Source organism: Astatotilapia calliptera, chromosome 2 (assembly GCF_900246225.1).
Source record: "Astatotilapia calliptera chromosome 2, fAstCal1.2, whole genome shotgun sequence".
Taxonomy (NCBI): domain Eukaryota; kingdom Metazoa; phylum Chordata; class Actinopteri; order Cichliformes; family Cichlidae; genus Astatotilapia; species Astatotilapia calliptera.
The window spans coordinates 29,906,378-29,919,762 of NC_039303.1; the positions used below are offsets into that span (position 1 = coordinate 29,906,378).

The window sequence follows — 13,385 nt, forward strand, 5'->3', positions numbered from 1 at the left end:
AGAGGACACTGAAAACAACAACGAGAAATAACAAGACTCAACAAGATGGCAGCAGGGTACCTATAATAAGAGAAAAGAACAGTTATCCTTGGTCCATGCTATTATTAACTAAACTGCAGACTTCATACGAGGATCCTACTAACCACTCGACTGAATTTGATCTGCAACGTTAAGATCAGGCTGTGATCGTCACCATATATGGGAGAAATGAGTACCAAACGCTAAATCAGTGAATAGGCCACAGCTGCTCCTCATAGCTAACCTCTGATTAGATCGCTAGGGTACCATTAAATGTTCACGCTGCGTTCACAGACACCATGTAGGAACAAAACATCTTCTACAAAATCTAACCCACTACACTAACATGAAACTTAAAACCAACAAACATACGGATTTGTTAGGTGGTTGTCAAATGCCAGCGAGCTCATTAATACTGGTTAGCTACTAACATTTGCAGCACTGACTCTGTAAAAATGAATAGGTGTCGTGTGTTCCCGGTGAGACTGTTGTAGTCCACAACTCATGGATGACATTAAGAAAGAAGTTCAGTTTCAAATTCAAAGAAGTGCAGTGTTGACTGACTTGTACTTTACTTTGATATTTCCTTTGCTGCTTGGATATGGAACGCCAGGACTGACATAATAAATTAATTATACTATTAAATAATTAATTAAATGTGGCAATAATTATTTAATTAATTAAATGTGTCAAAAATATTTATTTAATTAATTATTTCCAATTGTAATTAATTACTGCCACATTTAATCAATTATTTAATGGTATAATTAATTTATTATGTCAGTCCTGGCGTTCCATACTTGGACAAGTAGTACTTTGTTTGCTTTTTGTCTCAGATAAAGAAATACCATATGAAGCTTGTACAACGCAGTGTATTGTTGCAGATTTCATAAAGGTACTGTCTTGTCTTCATGGTTATGAATAGCTGGAGTTTAGCCATTAAGAGATTTCCCTTTCAACGCTTCATGTTGTTTGTGTTCAAAGTGGTGTCATCACTTCAGCATTTAAAAAGTCAAACATAACACCAAGTTCACATATAGATGTCCGACCGCGTGCGTGCGTTTCCGTTTTAAGTTACACGACCTCAGGTTTATCTCGTGACCTCCCGAACGGTGTTGAGCATATGTTATAAAGCTGTGAGTCAATGTACAAAAATGCATGTAATGTGTTTAATTATAGTCACGTCCATCAGCAGTAAGATGACACTTGTACATCGATGCATCATTCTAATAATGTCTACTCTAGTATAAGGACCGACTTTCCGCAAAAAGACTATGTCTACTTCTGATTTGTTGCTTATCTATATTTTAATGAACGTAGTTGCTATAAATCGGAAATAAATGATTGAAATTGCCATTTCAATTGCTTTTTTCTAACTGTGTGTGTGTGCGACTGTTGCAGCATTTGTCTTTTCTGTATAAAAACGGTCTAAGTATTTTCTCTGCCGCTGTCCATGGTTCTGAGCCTTGTCATTTGTATTCTGTAGCTATAATTGCTGATATTTCATGTACTGTTTAGTTTATTTTCATTATAATATACCGAGAACATAATTCGCTATTCCAATTTAGTGTATCGACAGGAGTAAACACTACCTTCATGCGATTTCTTTCTTTCTTTCTTTCTTTCTTTCTTTCTTTCTTTCTTTCTTTCTTTCTTTCTTTCTTTCTTTCTTTCTTTCTTTTTTGACTTGAAGTTTTATTCAAACGCGGATGTGAAGTTAAAAAGACACATGGTGTCACTGTTGGCTGGAAGAAAAAGAACATGCAGCACTCCACCCATCATGAATTCAGTTTTTTTTTTTCATTTATCAGAAACGCTAAATCCTGGGACATAGTTCTGTATAAACTGGTGTGGACTATTGGATTTCTGACTGATTTGGGATACATATGTTGTTTCGCTCTAAATAGCCAGATAAACAAGCGGAAGACGTTTCATTTCAGGATGAGAGACAAAGGATTTTCAGGCCCGATCTATTGCCTTGCTACGTTTATTGTAACGATGCGCCTCGTAAGCGGGGATCTGAGTTATTCTTTTGCCGAAGAGATGAAACGCGACTTCGTTATTGGAAATATAGCTAAGGATCTCGGTATTGACCGTGGAAGTTTTTCTTCACGACAGGCCCGTGTTGATTTTGAAGGATTTCGTAAAATGTATTGCGACATTAACATTAGTACTGGGGATTTTACTACGATGGACAGAATTGACAGAGAGAACCTTTGTGGCAAGAAACCTTCCTGTGTGTTAAAAGCAGATCTAGTTTTGGAAAATCCGTTGGAGCTTCATCGTGTTAGTCTTCATATTCAAGACATAAATGACAACTCTCCACAATTCAAAGATCATTTAATTGAAATGGAAATAAGCGAGTTAGCAGAAAGGGGAAGTCGATTTCCAATAGAGCAGGCCCATGACGCAGATATAGGTCAAAATGCTGTGCAAAGGTACATCTTACAAAAGAACAAGCATTTCATTTTATCAGTTGACAACAACAACGTCGATCTTGTACTGGAAAATAAACTCGATCGAGAAAAGCAAAAGGAGATTAATTTACTCATCACAGCTTTGGACGGTGGATCTCCTCAGAGATCAGGTACCGTAGTCATACACGTCACTGTGCTGGATGCTAATGATAACGCCCCAGTGTTCAGCCAGGCCGTTTATGAAGCCAGTCTGCCTGAAAACTGTCCTTTAGATACAGCAGTGATTAAAGTCAGTGCCACAGATGCAGACGAAGGAGTGAATGGAGATGTAACGTATGACTTCGGTCATATATCTGACAGCGATGATAAAGTTTTCTCTATTAATCCTAAAACTGGAGAAATTAAAGTGTGTGGTTTGATTGACTATGAAGAAAAAAGTTCTTTTGAAATGAAAGTGCAGGCTAAAGATGGTTTAGGGTTAACATCTTATGCCAAAGTTATAATAGATGTTATTGATAATAATGACAACTCGCCAGATATATACCTGAAGTCACTGTCAAATCCCATTCACGAGAATGTGCCACCTGGTACAGAGGTGGGAATCATTAACGTGCAGGACAAAGACTCTGAGAATAACGGGCAGGTCCGCTGCTCCATCCAGCAGGGTGTCCCCTTTAAGTTAGTTCCGTCTATTAAAAACTATTATTCTCTGGTGACCACTGGACAACTAGACCGCGAACTAGTGTCTGATTACAACATTACAATCACTGCCACTGACGAGGGCTCTCCACCTCTGTCCTCTTCTAAAAGTGTTCAGTTATCTGTAGCTGACATCAACGACAACCCACCTGTGTTTGAGGAACAATCGTACAGCGCATCTGTGAGTGAGAATAACAAATCTGGCTCCACTTTATGTTCCGTTAGTGCTCGAGACCCCGACTGGAGACAGAACGGTACAGTGGTTTATTCTCTGTTAGCTAGTGAGGTGAACGGTGCCCCGGTGTCCTCCTATCTGTCTGTGAACGGAGACACGGGTGTGATCCACTCTGTGAGGTCGTTTGATTATGAACAGTTCAAGAGTTTTAAAGTCCACGTGATGGCCAGAGACAACGGTTCTCCTCCCCTCAGCAGCAACGTGACCGTGAGTGTGTTCATCTCAGATGTGAATGACAACTCTCCTCAGATCCTGTACCCCTCCCCGGAGGGCAACTCCTTCATGACCGAGCTGGTCCCCAAAGCTGCACACGGAGGCTCTCTGGTGTCCAAAGTGATCGCGGTGGACGCAGACTCCGGACAGAACGCCTGGCTGTCCTATCAAATAGTCAAATCCACTGATCCGGGACTTTTTACCATTGGTGTCCACAGCGGAGAGATCAGGACACAGCGGGACATTTCTGAATCTGACAGCATGAAACAGAACCTTGTAGTGGCAGTGAAAGATAACGGACAGCCCTCTCTGTCTGCCACCTGTTCCATGTATTTACTTATTTCTGATAACTTGGCTGAGGTGCCAGAACTGAAGGATCTGTCTTATAATGAGAGCAATTCCAAACTGACCTCTTATCTGATCATCGCGCTGGTGTCTGTGTCCACGTTTTTTCTGACTTTCATTATCATCATCCTGGGTTTGAGGTTTTGTCGCAGGAGAAAGCCCAGACTGTTGTTTGACGGAGCAGTGGCCATCCCCAGCGGTTATCTCCCTCCTAATTACGCAGATGTTGATGGCACAGGAACTTTACGCAGCACTTACAATTATGACGCGTACCTGACCACAGGTTCAAGAACCAGTGACTTTAAGTTTGTGACATCATACAATGACAACACGCTGCCTGCTGACCAGACTCTGAAGAAAAGTCCATCAGACTTTGCTGATCCATTTGACACTCTGGGTCAATCTATTGAGGTAAGACACTCACAAATCTTTCCTCTGGTTCCTACACTTTTTGTTGTGTTTCTTTTTGTTTTTTAAAAAAAAAAATTTGTAAGACCGTTGTTTATGTCTTTATCTTGCACAGGTAGTATTGTCGTTTACCATGAATTGCTTACCATATGATGAAAACTTTCATTCAGAAATACCTTACGGCATGTTGATCTCGACTATTTTTCTTTTTTCTTTACTTATCGTGTAACTTACATCTTAGTTTGTTATTTGCGGGTGCTATTTTTCGTAATTTTGTATATTGTTGTTACATGTTTTTCTGGGTCCTTGTGGCAAAAAGATTTAATGAAATAACTCATTCTTTAGCAAACTATACAGTATAAAACAATGCGGACTTATGCCATGGTTAACTTATTGTAATTGTTTGCTTTTATCAAAATAACTAATTCACACTATTGAAGAGCACGTGGCTGCGCGTATAGCAGAAACGCATTTTGTATCTTTGCGTGGTTGGTCCTGCCAAATCTCAAATTAACTTTCTTTGGTGCTGAAATATTCCTCAGGGCCCCAGAGACCCACTCACTGTAATTGTTCTCTCTCTCCCCCTCTCTCTGTCTCCCTGTCTTTCCCTCTCTCTCGCGCGCACTCTCTCTATAGTTGTGCTCTTTCATTTAAATCGACGTCATTTCTAGTAATTGTCTGCGACCATTGATATTATTAATAATATTGATAATAATTATAATAGACATTCGTGTTGTTACTTACTGAATTCTTTTTATTTTTGCCGAGCTCAGCTCTGAATATGAAGTAGTCAGGTATACCATTTTACATTGAGTGATTGTTAACCTGGTATTAGCGTAGGTAAAACAGTCTTAACAGAATTTTCTGTCAGGTTTATCTATGTGACCTTCAAAATAATAGCAATATCTACATAAAACAGTTTGTTTTTTCATTTCTTCTTCCTTTCACAACGATGAAGAAACATTAGCTTAATTGTATCTAGAACGTTCGGCCCGAAAATCAAATGCTCTTCAGTTCAGTTGTGTTCTGTGAACGAAGAACACAAGATGTGTTATATGATGAGCCTGTGTATAGGTTATGTGCCTGAGGTAAACGAATGACATTTTATCACATGTGTGTAGACATTTCTTGTTTGCCACTATATACACTCGTTAATTGTTTGTAGTTACAAACTGATTATAAAATGGTTACTGGGGAGGTACTTGTTACTGTTCTTCATGCACAAGTGCTATGATGTTAATTGTCATCAGTAAATCGTGAAACACTATTTTTTTTCTTTTAGTTAGCGATTTCTCGTAGTTTTGGTGTTTTCAATTAGCTTGTGTTTTGAAACACCAATTCAACGTTTATTTAACGATAAGTGAACATGACTTGTGTTTTCAGACATCGACAAACATATTTAATCACCTAGTGTGAGGATAAAAGGCAACTCGTGGTGTCGCTGTTGGCTGATAGCACACTGACACACACACCACTCCACCCACTGCTACTACACAGATGTCGACTGTAATTGCCTGAGAACCAGTTACGTTTGCAGACATGTTTCTCCGTGTTTCATCGTGATATTACACTTTGGATTGTTGAATCGTTTACGAATCACGTTGTTGTTTTTGCTCTGGAAAGTGCATCAGAAGCACTGCGGTCACGTTTTTGTATCAGGATGGGAGACAAAGGATTTTCAGGGTTAAGACTGATTCTCCGGTCTGCTTTGTTTGTTGTAACGCTGCGCCTGGTTTATGGGGACCTGAGTTACTCTATTCCAGAAGAAATGAAACGAGACTATGTCATTGGAAACGTCGCGAAGGACCTCAGTGTTAATTTTGGAACCTTAGCTTCACGACAAGCCCGTGTTGATTTTGAAGGATCTCGGAAAAGGTACTGTGAAATTAATATGAGAACCGGAGATTTGATCACATCGGAGAGAATTGACAGGGAAAGCCTTTGCGGGAAGAAACCTTCTTGTGTTCTAAAAGTAGATCTGGTGTTAGAAAATCCTTTGGAGCTTCACCATGTAAGTCTGCATATTCAAGATGTGAACGACAATGCACCGCAATTTAACGAAAATTTGATAAGAATGGAAATAAGCGAGTCAGCAGAGAAGGGTAACCGCTTCTCAATTGAAGAGGCCCATGACGCAGATATTGGTCAAAATGATGTGCAAAGATACAGCCTACATAAGAACGACAACTTTATTCTGGCTGTTGATAGCAATAGAGTTGAACTTGTTCTACAGAATAAACTTGATCGAGAGAAACAAAAGGAGATTAATTTACTCCTCACAGCTTTGGACGGTGGATCTCCTCAGAGATCCGGTACCGTAGCCATACACGTCACTGTGCTGGATGCTAATGATAACGCCCCAGAGTTCAGCCAGGCCGTTTATAAAGCCAGTCTGCCTGAAAACTCTCCTTTAGATACAACAGTGATTAAAGTCAGTGCCACAGATGCAGACGAAGGAGTGAATGGAGATGTAGCATATCAGTTTGGCCATGTGTCTGACAACGACATAAATGTATTTTCCATTGATTCCAAAACGGGAGAAATTAAAGTAACTGGTGTAATTGACTATGAAGAAAGAAGTTTTTTTGAAATGAGGGTAAAAGCCAAAGATGGTTTAGGACTAACATCTTATGCTAGAGTTTTAATAGATGTGACTGATGTAAATGATAATACACCATTTATATACCTGAAGACACTGTCAAATCCCATACCTGAGAATGTGCCACCTGGTACAGAGGTGGGCATCATTAACGTGCAGGACAGAGACTCTGAATATAATGGACAGGTCCGCTGCTCCATTCAGCAGGGTGTCCCCTTTAAGTTGGTTCCTTCTATTAAAAACTATTATTCTCTGGTGACCACAGGGAAACTGGACCGTGAACTAGTGTCTGATTACAACATTACAATCACTGCCACTGACGAGGGCTCTCCACCACTGTCCTCTTCTAAAAGTGTTCAGTTATCTGTAGCTGACATCAACGACAACCCACCTGTGTTTGATAAGCAGTTGTACAGCGCATATGTGAGTGAGAATAACAAACCTGGCTCCACTTTATGTTCCGTTAGTGCTCGAGACCCCGACTGGAGACAGAACGGTACAGTGGTTTATTCTCTGTTAGCTGGTGAGGTGAACGGTGCCCCGGTGTCCTCCTATCTGTCTGTGAACGGAGACACGGGTGTGATCCATGCTGTGAGGTCGTTTGATTATGAACAGTTCAGGAGTTTTAAAGTCCACGTGATGGCCAGAGACAACGGTTCTCCTCCACTCAGCAGCAACGTGACCGTGAGTGTGTTCATCTCAGATGTGAATGACAACTCTCCTCAGATCCTGTATCCCTCCCTGGAGGGCAACTCCTTCATGACCGAGCTGGTCCCCAAAGCTGCACACGGAGGCTCTCTGGTGTCCAAAGTGATCGCGGTGGACGCGGACTCTGGACAGAACGCCTGGCTGTCCTATCATATATTCAAATCCACTGATCCGGGACTTTTTACCATTGGTGTCCACAGCGGAGAGATCAGGACACAGCGAGACATTTCTGAATCTGACAGCATGAAACAGAACCTTGTAGTGGCAGTGAAAGATAACGGACAGCCCTCTCTGTCTGCCACCTGTTCCATGTATTTACTAATTTCTGATAACTTGGCGGAGGTGCCAGAACTGAAAGATCTGTCTTATGATGAGAAGAATTCCAAACTGACCTCTTATCTGATCATCGCGCTGGTGTCTATGTCTATGTTTTTTCTGACTTTCATCATCATCATCCTGGGTTTGAGGTTTTGTCGCAGGAGAAAGCCCAGACTGTTGTTTGATGGAGCAGTTGCCATCCCCAGTGGTTATCTCCCTCCTAATTACGCAGATGTTGATGGCACAGGAACTTTACGCAGCACTTACAATTATGATGCATACCTGACCACAGGTTCAAGAACCAGTGACTTTAAGTTTGTGACATCATACAATGACAACACGCTGCCTGCTGACCAGACTCTGAAGAAAAGTCCATCAGACTTTGCTGATGCGTTTGAAGATCTCGAAACTCCAATAGAGGTAGGATGCTGAAATAACTGGGTTATCAAAATCGCAGTGTTTTGTTATGTCTTTAAGTTTTTACATTTATAGTATTGTCTTTGAAGTCCATCAGATTTTGCTGATGCATTTGAAGAATCAGATGCGTCTCTAGAGGTATGACTTACTTACTGGCGTTAAATTTATAAATCTGTTGGGGATAAATTTGCACCTTAACCAATCAAACTTTCTTGTATAGATATTCGGAATCTTTTTTAGGTTTTTAATTCCATATATTTTATTTCATTTAATATTAATGAAAGCAGTCATATTGTAGTCAGATACTGCCTTAGTAGAAACAGTGTCCTTAAATCTATTTTTATGTCACTATAATGCATTTTAATTTTCTCTTCTGAACTATGAACTTCAGCACGTGTATTAGAAGCTGCAATTCATTACACAATAGAAAGATTTAGGGGAATGATAATTAAGAAAAAAACATTCGGCTATAGAAATGGAAAAAGAATTGACTTTATTTGTCAGGTTTTACTTTTTCCAAGTCCAGAATTAGAAATGAACTTTTCCCATTTCAAAAGATGTATTAACCATATAATGCCAGAGAGAGACTCCAAAGTGATGGAGTCTTTCTCTGGCATTATACTGTTAATAGAAGTTAGTAATAGATATCAAAAGCACAAAATTCTATGCAGAAGATATTGCTGATATATGAACTATCATAATTCAGATTGACATGTTAAAGTTCAAATTGCTGTTTGTTTGGTTTTCTTAGGTCCTTAACTCAACAAATTAAAAAACAACAAAGTAACAAACACTCACCTTTCCATGGACTTCATAACCTTCCACCAGGTTGAAAAAGTGTCATCACCCTGTCCTTTAGAGATTCACTTACAGTACAAGAATGCTTGTTGTTTTTAAAATCTACGGTATTATTCAGATGGTAATTCTCAATAGTAATCATGGGTTATTTCCTTTCCAATGAGGTTACATTTGCCCGTACTGATAAATGGACCCTCACGAATTAGGAAAACACTTGATTAAGCTCAATATTGTCATTCATTTTATTTCTCTGATGAATATTTGCCCTGGCTTGTGATTTGTGGATGATATTTAAAGCTTCTTAAGTTGATTTTTCATGTTTTTATACTTCTTACTCTACCCGAAGATTAGTGCTTATGTTTGTATTTACTTTACTTATGCATTTTCCATTTTTTTAGGGAGAATGCGCACCAGTGAAATGGTAATTGAACGTGGACGTTACTGGGACTACTAATTTTCTTTAGTAATTAATGTTTTTACCAGTCGAAAAATGTTGCCTACCCAGATCGGTATTAAAATATAAATTGACAATACATTTAGCTGTAACCCCCCCCCCCCCCCTTTTTTTTTTTAAGAAGTGTGCTGTGTGTGCTGTGGTCATAAAGGAAATCAATGCGTTGTCTGCACGTGAAATATTTAACTTGCAGACAACGCATATGAACTCAGAGGGTCGCTGTTTACCAGCAGTGGAAACATACCTCCATCCATAGCTCTTGGTTTGTTAGTGTTAATGCAGTCTTGTCATTGTCAAACTGTCCCTTTGGGTGTGCTTTTGTCCACCATTCTCTGGAAATATTTTCGATTATAACTGATGTGAAAAGAGCGCACTTGTTGTCGCACTGATACAGTTTGGACTGTTAAACGTTTTCGAGTGTTTTTCTTTGTATTTTTTGTCCAAAGATGGCACACAGTAGAAATTCGGTGGCGGGCCTGCTATACAGCTTTGCTTTCTTTCTTCAATCCTTTCTCTTCGGCTATGGAGATGTGAGCTATTCTTTTCCCGAGGAAATGAAGACCGGATCTGTCATAGGAAATGTAGCAAGGGACCTCGGACTGAACGTGGGGGAATTATCTGTTCGAAAGGCCCGCATTGACAGCGATCTGAACCGTAAACGGTATTGTGACATAAATCCAAGCACTGGCGATTTAATTGTAGCTGAGAGGATTGATAGAGAGGCTCTTTGTGGCGAAAAGGCATCTTGCATCCTCAAATCTGAATTGGTCTTAGAGGCGCCACTTGTGTTACATCGAATTTCATTACAAATACAAGATATCAATGACAATCAACCTGTTTTTGCGAAAGACGAAATAAAAATAGAAATCAATGAATTGGCTGTAAAGGGATCCCGTTTCCGTATTTTGGAAGCACACGATCTCGATATTGGACAAAACGCTGTTCAAAGATATGTGTTGCAGACTAACAGTTATCTAGTGCTGAAAATGCAGACTAAATTAGATGGAGGCAGATTTGCTGAACTAGTGTTGCAAAAGGAATTGGATCGCGAGGAACAGCGGGAATTCCGATTACTGCTTACTGCATTGGATGGGGGCAGTCCTAAAAGAAGTGGCACGACTACCGTGCATGTAATTGTCTTAGACGCTAACGATAACGCTCCGGTTTTTAGTCAACCTGTGTATAAAGCCAGTCTTCCTGAAAATTCTCCTTTATATACTGTAGTGGTTAAAGTGGCTGCAACTGATGCAGATGAAGGTCTAAATGGTAAGGTGACTTATGAGCTAAGTCGTATATCAGAGACTGGCAGAAGAGCATTTGATTTAAATCACATCACAGGAGAAATAAAGGTAATCGGACCTTTGGATTTTGAAGAAGAGTCCGTTTATGAAATGCGTGTAGATGCTAAAGACGGATATGGTCTTACCTCAGACTCAAAAGTAATAATTGAGCTGTCAGATGTAAATGACAACCCACCTGGGATTAGTTTAAAATCACTATCTAACTCCATACCCGAGAACGCGTCACCTGGTACAGAGGTGGGAATCATTAACGTGCAGGACAAAGACTCTGGGAATAACGGACAGGTCCGCTGCTCCATCCAGCAGGGTGTCCCCTTTAAGTTGGTTCCGTCTATTAAAAACTATTATTCTCTGGTCACCACGGGACAACTGGACCGCGAACTAGTGTCCGATTACAACATTACAATCACTGCCACTGACGAGGGCTCTCCACCTCTGTCCTCTTCTAAAAGTGTTCAGTTATCTGTAGCTGACATCAACGACAACCCACCTGTGTTCGAGGAACAGTCGTACAGCGCATATGTGAGTGAGAATAACAAACCGGGCTCCACTTTATGTTCCGTTAGTGCTCGAGACCCCGACTGGAGACAGAACGGTACAGTGGTTTATTCTCTGTTAGCTGGTGAGGTGAACGGTGCCCCGGTGTCCTCCTATCTGTCTGTGAACGGAGACACGGGTGTGATCCACGCTGTGAGGTCGTTTGATTATGAACAGTTCAGGAGTTTTAAAGTCCACGTGATGGCCAGAGACAATGGTTCTCCTCCACTCAGCAGCAACGTGACCGTGAGTGTGTTCATCTCAGATGTGAATGACAACTCTCCTCAGATCCTGTATCCCTCCCTGGAGGGCAACTCCTTCATGACCGAGCTGGTCCCCAAAGCTGCACACGGAGGCTCTCTGGTGTCCAAAGTGATCGCGGTGGACGCAGACTCAGGACAGAACGCCTGGCTGTCCTATCAAATAGTCAAATCCACTGATCCGGGACTTTTTACCATTGGTGTCCACAGCGGAGAGATCAGGACACACCGGGACATTTCTGAATCTGACAGCATGAAACAGAACCTTGTAGTGGCAGTGAAAGATAACGGACAGCCCTCTCTGTCTGCCACCTGTTCCATGTATTTACTTATTTCTGATAACTTGGCTGAGGTGCCAGAACTGAAGGATCTGTCTTATAATGAGAGCAATTCCAAACTGACCTCTTATCTGATCATCGCGCTGGTGTCTGTGTCCACGTTTTTTCTGACTTTCATCATCATCATCCTGGGTTTGAGGTTTTGTCGCAGGAGAAAGCCCAGACTGTTGTTTGACGGAGCAGTGGCCATCCCCAGCGGTTATCTCCCTCCTAATTACGCAGATGTTGATGGCACAGGAACTTTACACAGCGCTTACAATTATGATGCGTACCTGACCACAGGTTCAAGAACCAGTGACTTTAAGTTTGTGACATCGTACAATGACAACACGCTGCCTGCTGACCAGACTCTGAAGAAAAGTCCATCAGACTTTGCTGAAATGTTTGATAATCCAGATGAGTCTGTAGAGGTAGGACATGTTTTTTTTTTAAATAATCTAATTTAACGTTGCAGTGTAATGTTATGCACTTCAGCTACTTTCTTCTCAGTTTTTAAACCTTTTAGAGGTGTTGATTCATAGGAAGGCATTCACTGGCACGCATTTTCTTGATATTCCTTTTTTTGGCACAGCCCTTTTGAAGTGACTGATGTGCACGTTTTGTTTCCAAATGTCACTAGTTATGCAGTTATTTTACTGGCTTTTGCCATTTTAAAAAGATATTAAATGATTAAAAAATATTTTACGATTATTACTTGTCTGCAACTTGTTGAATTATAACTTTAGTCATGTTTAAGTGAAAATTGTCAGTCATCACAAATTGACATTCTGAAATACTGAGTGGTCAATAACATTTATCAATTTAATTATCAGTTAATTCTCTGTAGGACAGTGTGCCTAATACGTCCATTGCTTGCTGTTAGATGTGAAGTTCCACTAGTCAGTTTGATATTTTGAATGTAATTCGTGTAATCACGAGCTCGTTAAACTTGTACTTATGCTACAGATGAAATGTTTTAAAAAATAATTTTAGTACATTTATAGAAACTGTTGTTAAGTGATGTTTACTAACTACGTTTAACACACGTCACATTTACTTAATTAATGGAAAAATAAACAAATTCTCTCTCAAATTTCAAGACCACTTAGAATATTGATTAATTTTGTCCGTGTAAATTGTGTGTCTACTGCAAACGCCTATTAGAGGTTGTAGTTCCAGGCGTTTTTTAATCATCAAACAATAGACTAAATGAAATTATTATTCTTTTATTCTTCGTTAAAAATTTCTTTCACTCATTTTCTATGCCCTATGATTAAACACCCTGTTTTTTTCTTTTGCGGGACTTTAGATTCTCCAATAAATATTTGTTTTTTAAAAATA

The 13,385-nt window shown here is 40.1% G+C and overlaps 3 protein-coding genes and 2 pseudogenes across 4 annotated transcripts in view; all 5 read left to right on the forward strand.

The window, feature by feature from the left end:
- LOC113037348 (protocadherin gamma-A11-like) overlaps positions 1-13,385 on the forward strand; it is a 108,903-nt pseudogene that overhangs the window by 13,933 nt on the left and 81,585 nt on the right.
- Positions 1-13,385, forward strand: part of LOC113037376 (protocadherin gamma-A11-like) — a 105,832-nt pseudogene that overhangs the window by 10,858 nt on the left and 81,589 nt on the right.
- Positions 1-13,385, forward strand: part of LOC113037327 (protocadherin gamma-A12-like) — a 100,121-nt gene that overhangs the window by 5,144 nt on the left and 81,592 nt on the right. The window lies entirely within an intron of this gene.
- The window catches only part of LOC113036849 (protocadherin gamma-C5-like), a 276,532-nt gene continuing 264,849 nt past the window's right edge, over positions 1,703-13,385 (forward strand). Inside the window, exon 1 of one of the 2 annotated variants that reach the window (XM_026193415.1) lies at positions 1,703-4,338. In XM_026193415.1, the coding sequence (XP_026049200.1) occupies positions 1,780-4,338 (2,559 nt within the window). In that variant the 5' untranslated portion in view covers positions 1,703-1,779. Of the gene's footprint in view, positions 4,339-5,652; positions 8,381-13,385 lie in introns of those variants that run through there. The other variant, XM_026193649.1, reaches the window with a different exon arrangement.
- On the forward strand, positions 9,865-13,339 carry LOC113037301 (protocadherin beta-15-like). Its single transcript, XM_026194242.1, has one exon. It carries the CDS (start codon positions 10,076-10,078, stop codon positions 12,509-12,511), a length of 2,436 nt encoding a protein of 811 aa, XP_026050027.1. The 5' UTR covers positions 9,865-10,075; the 3' UTR covers positions 12,512-13,339.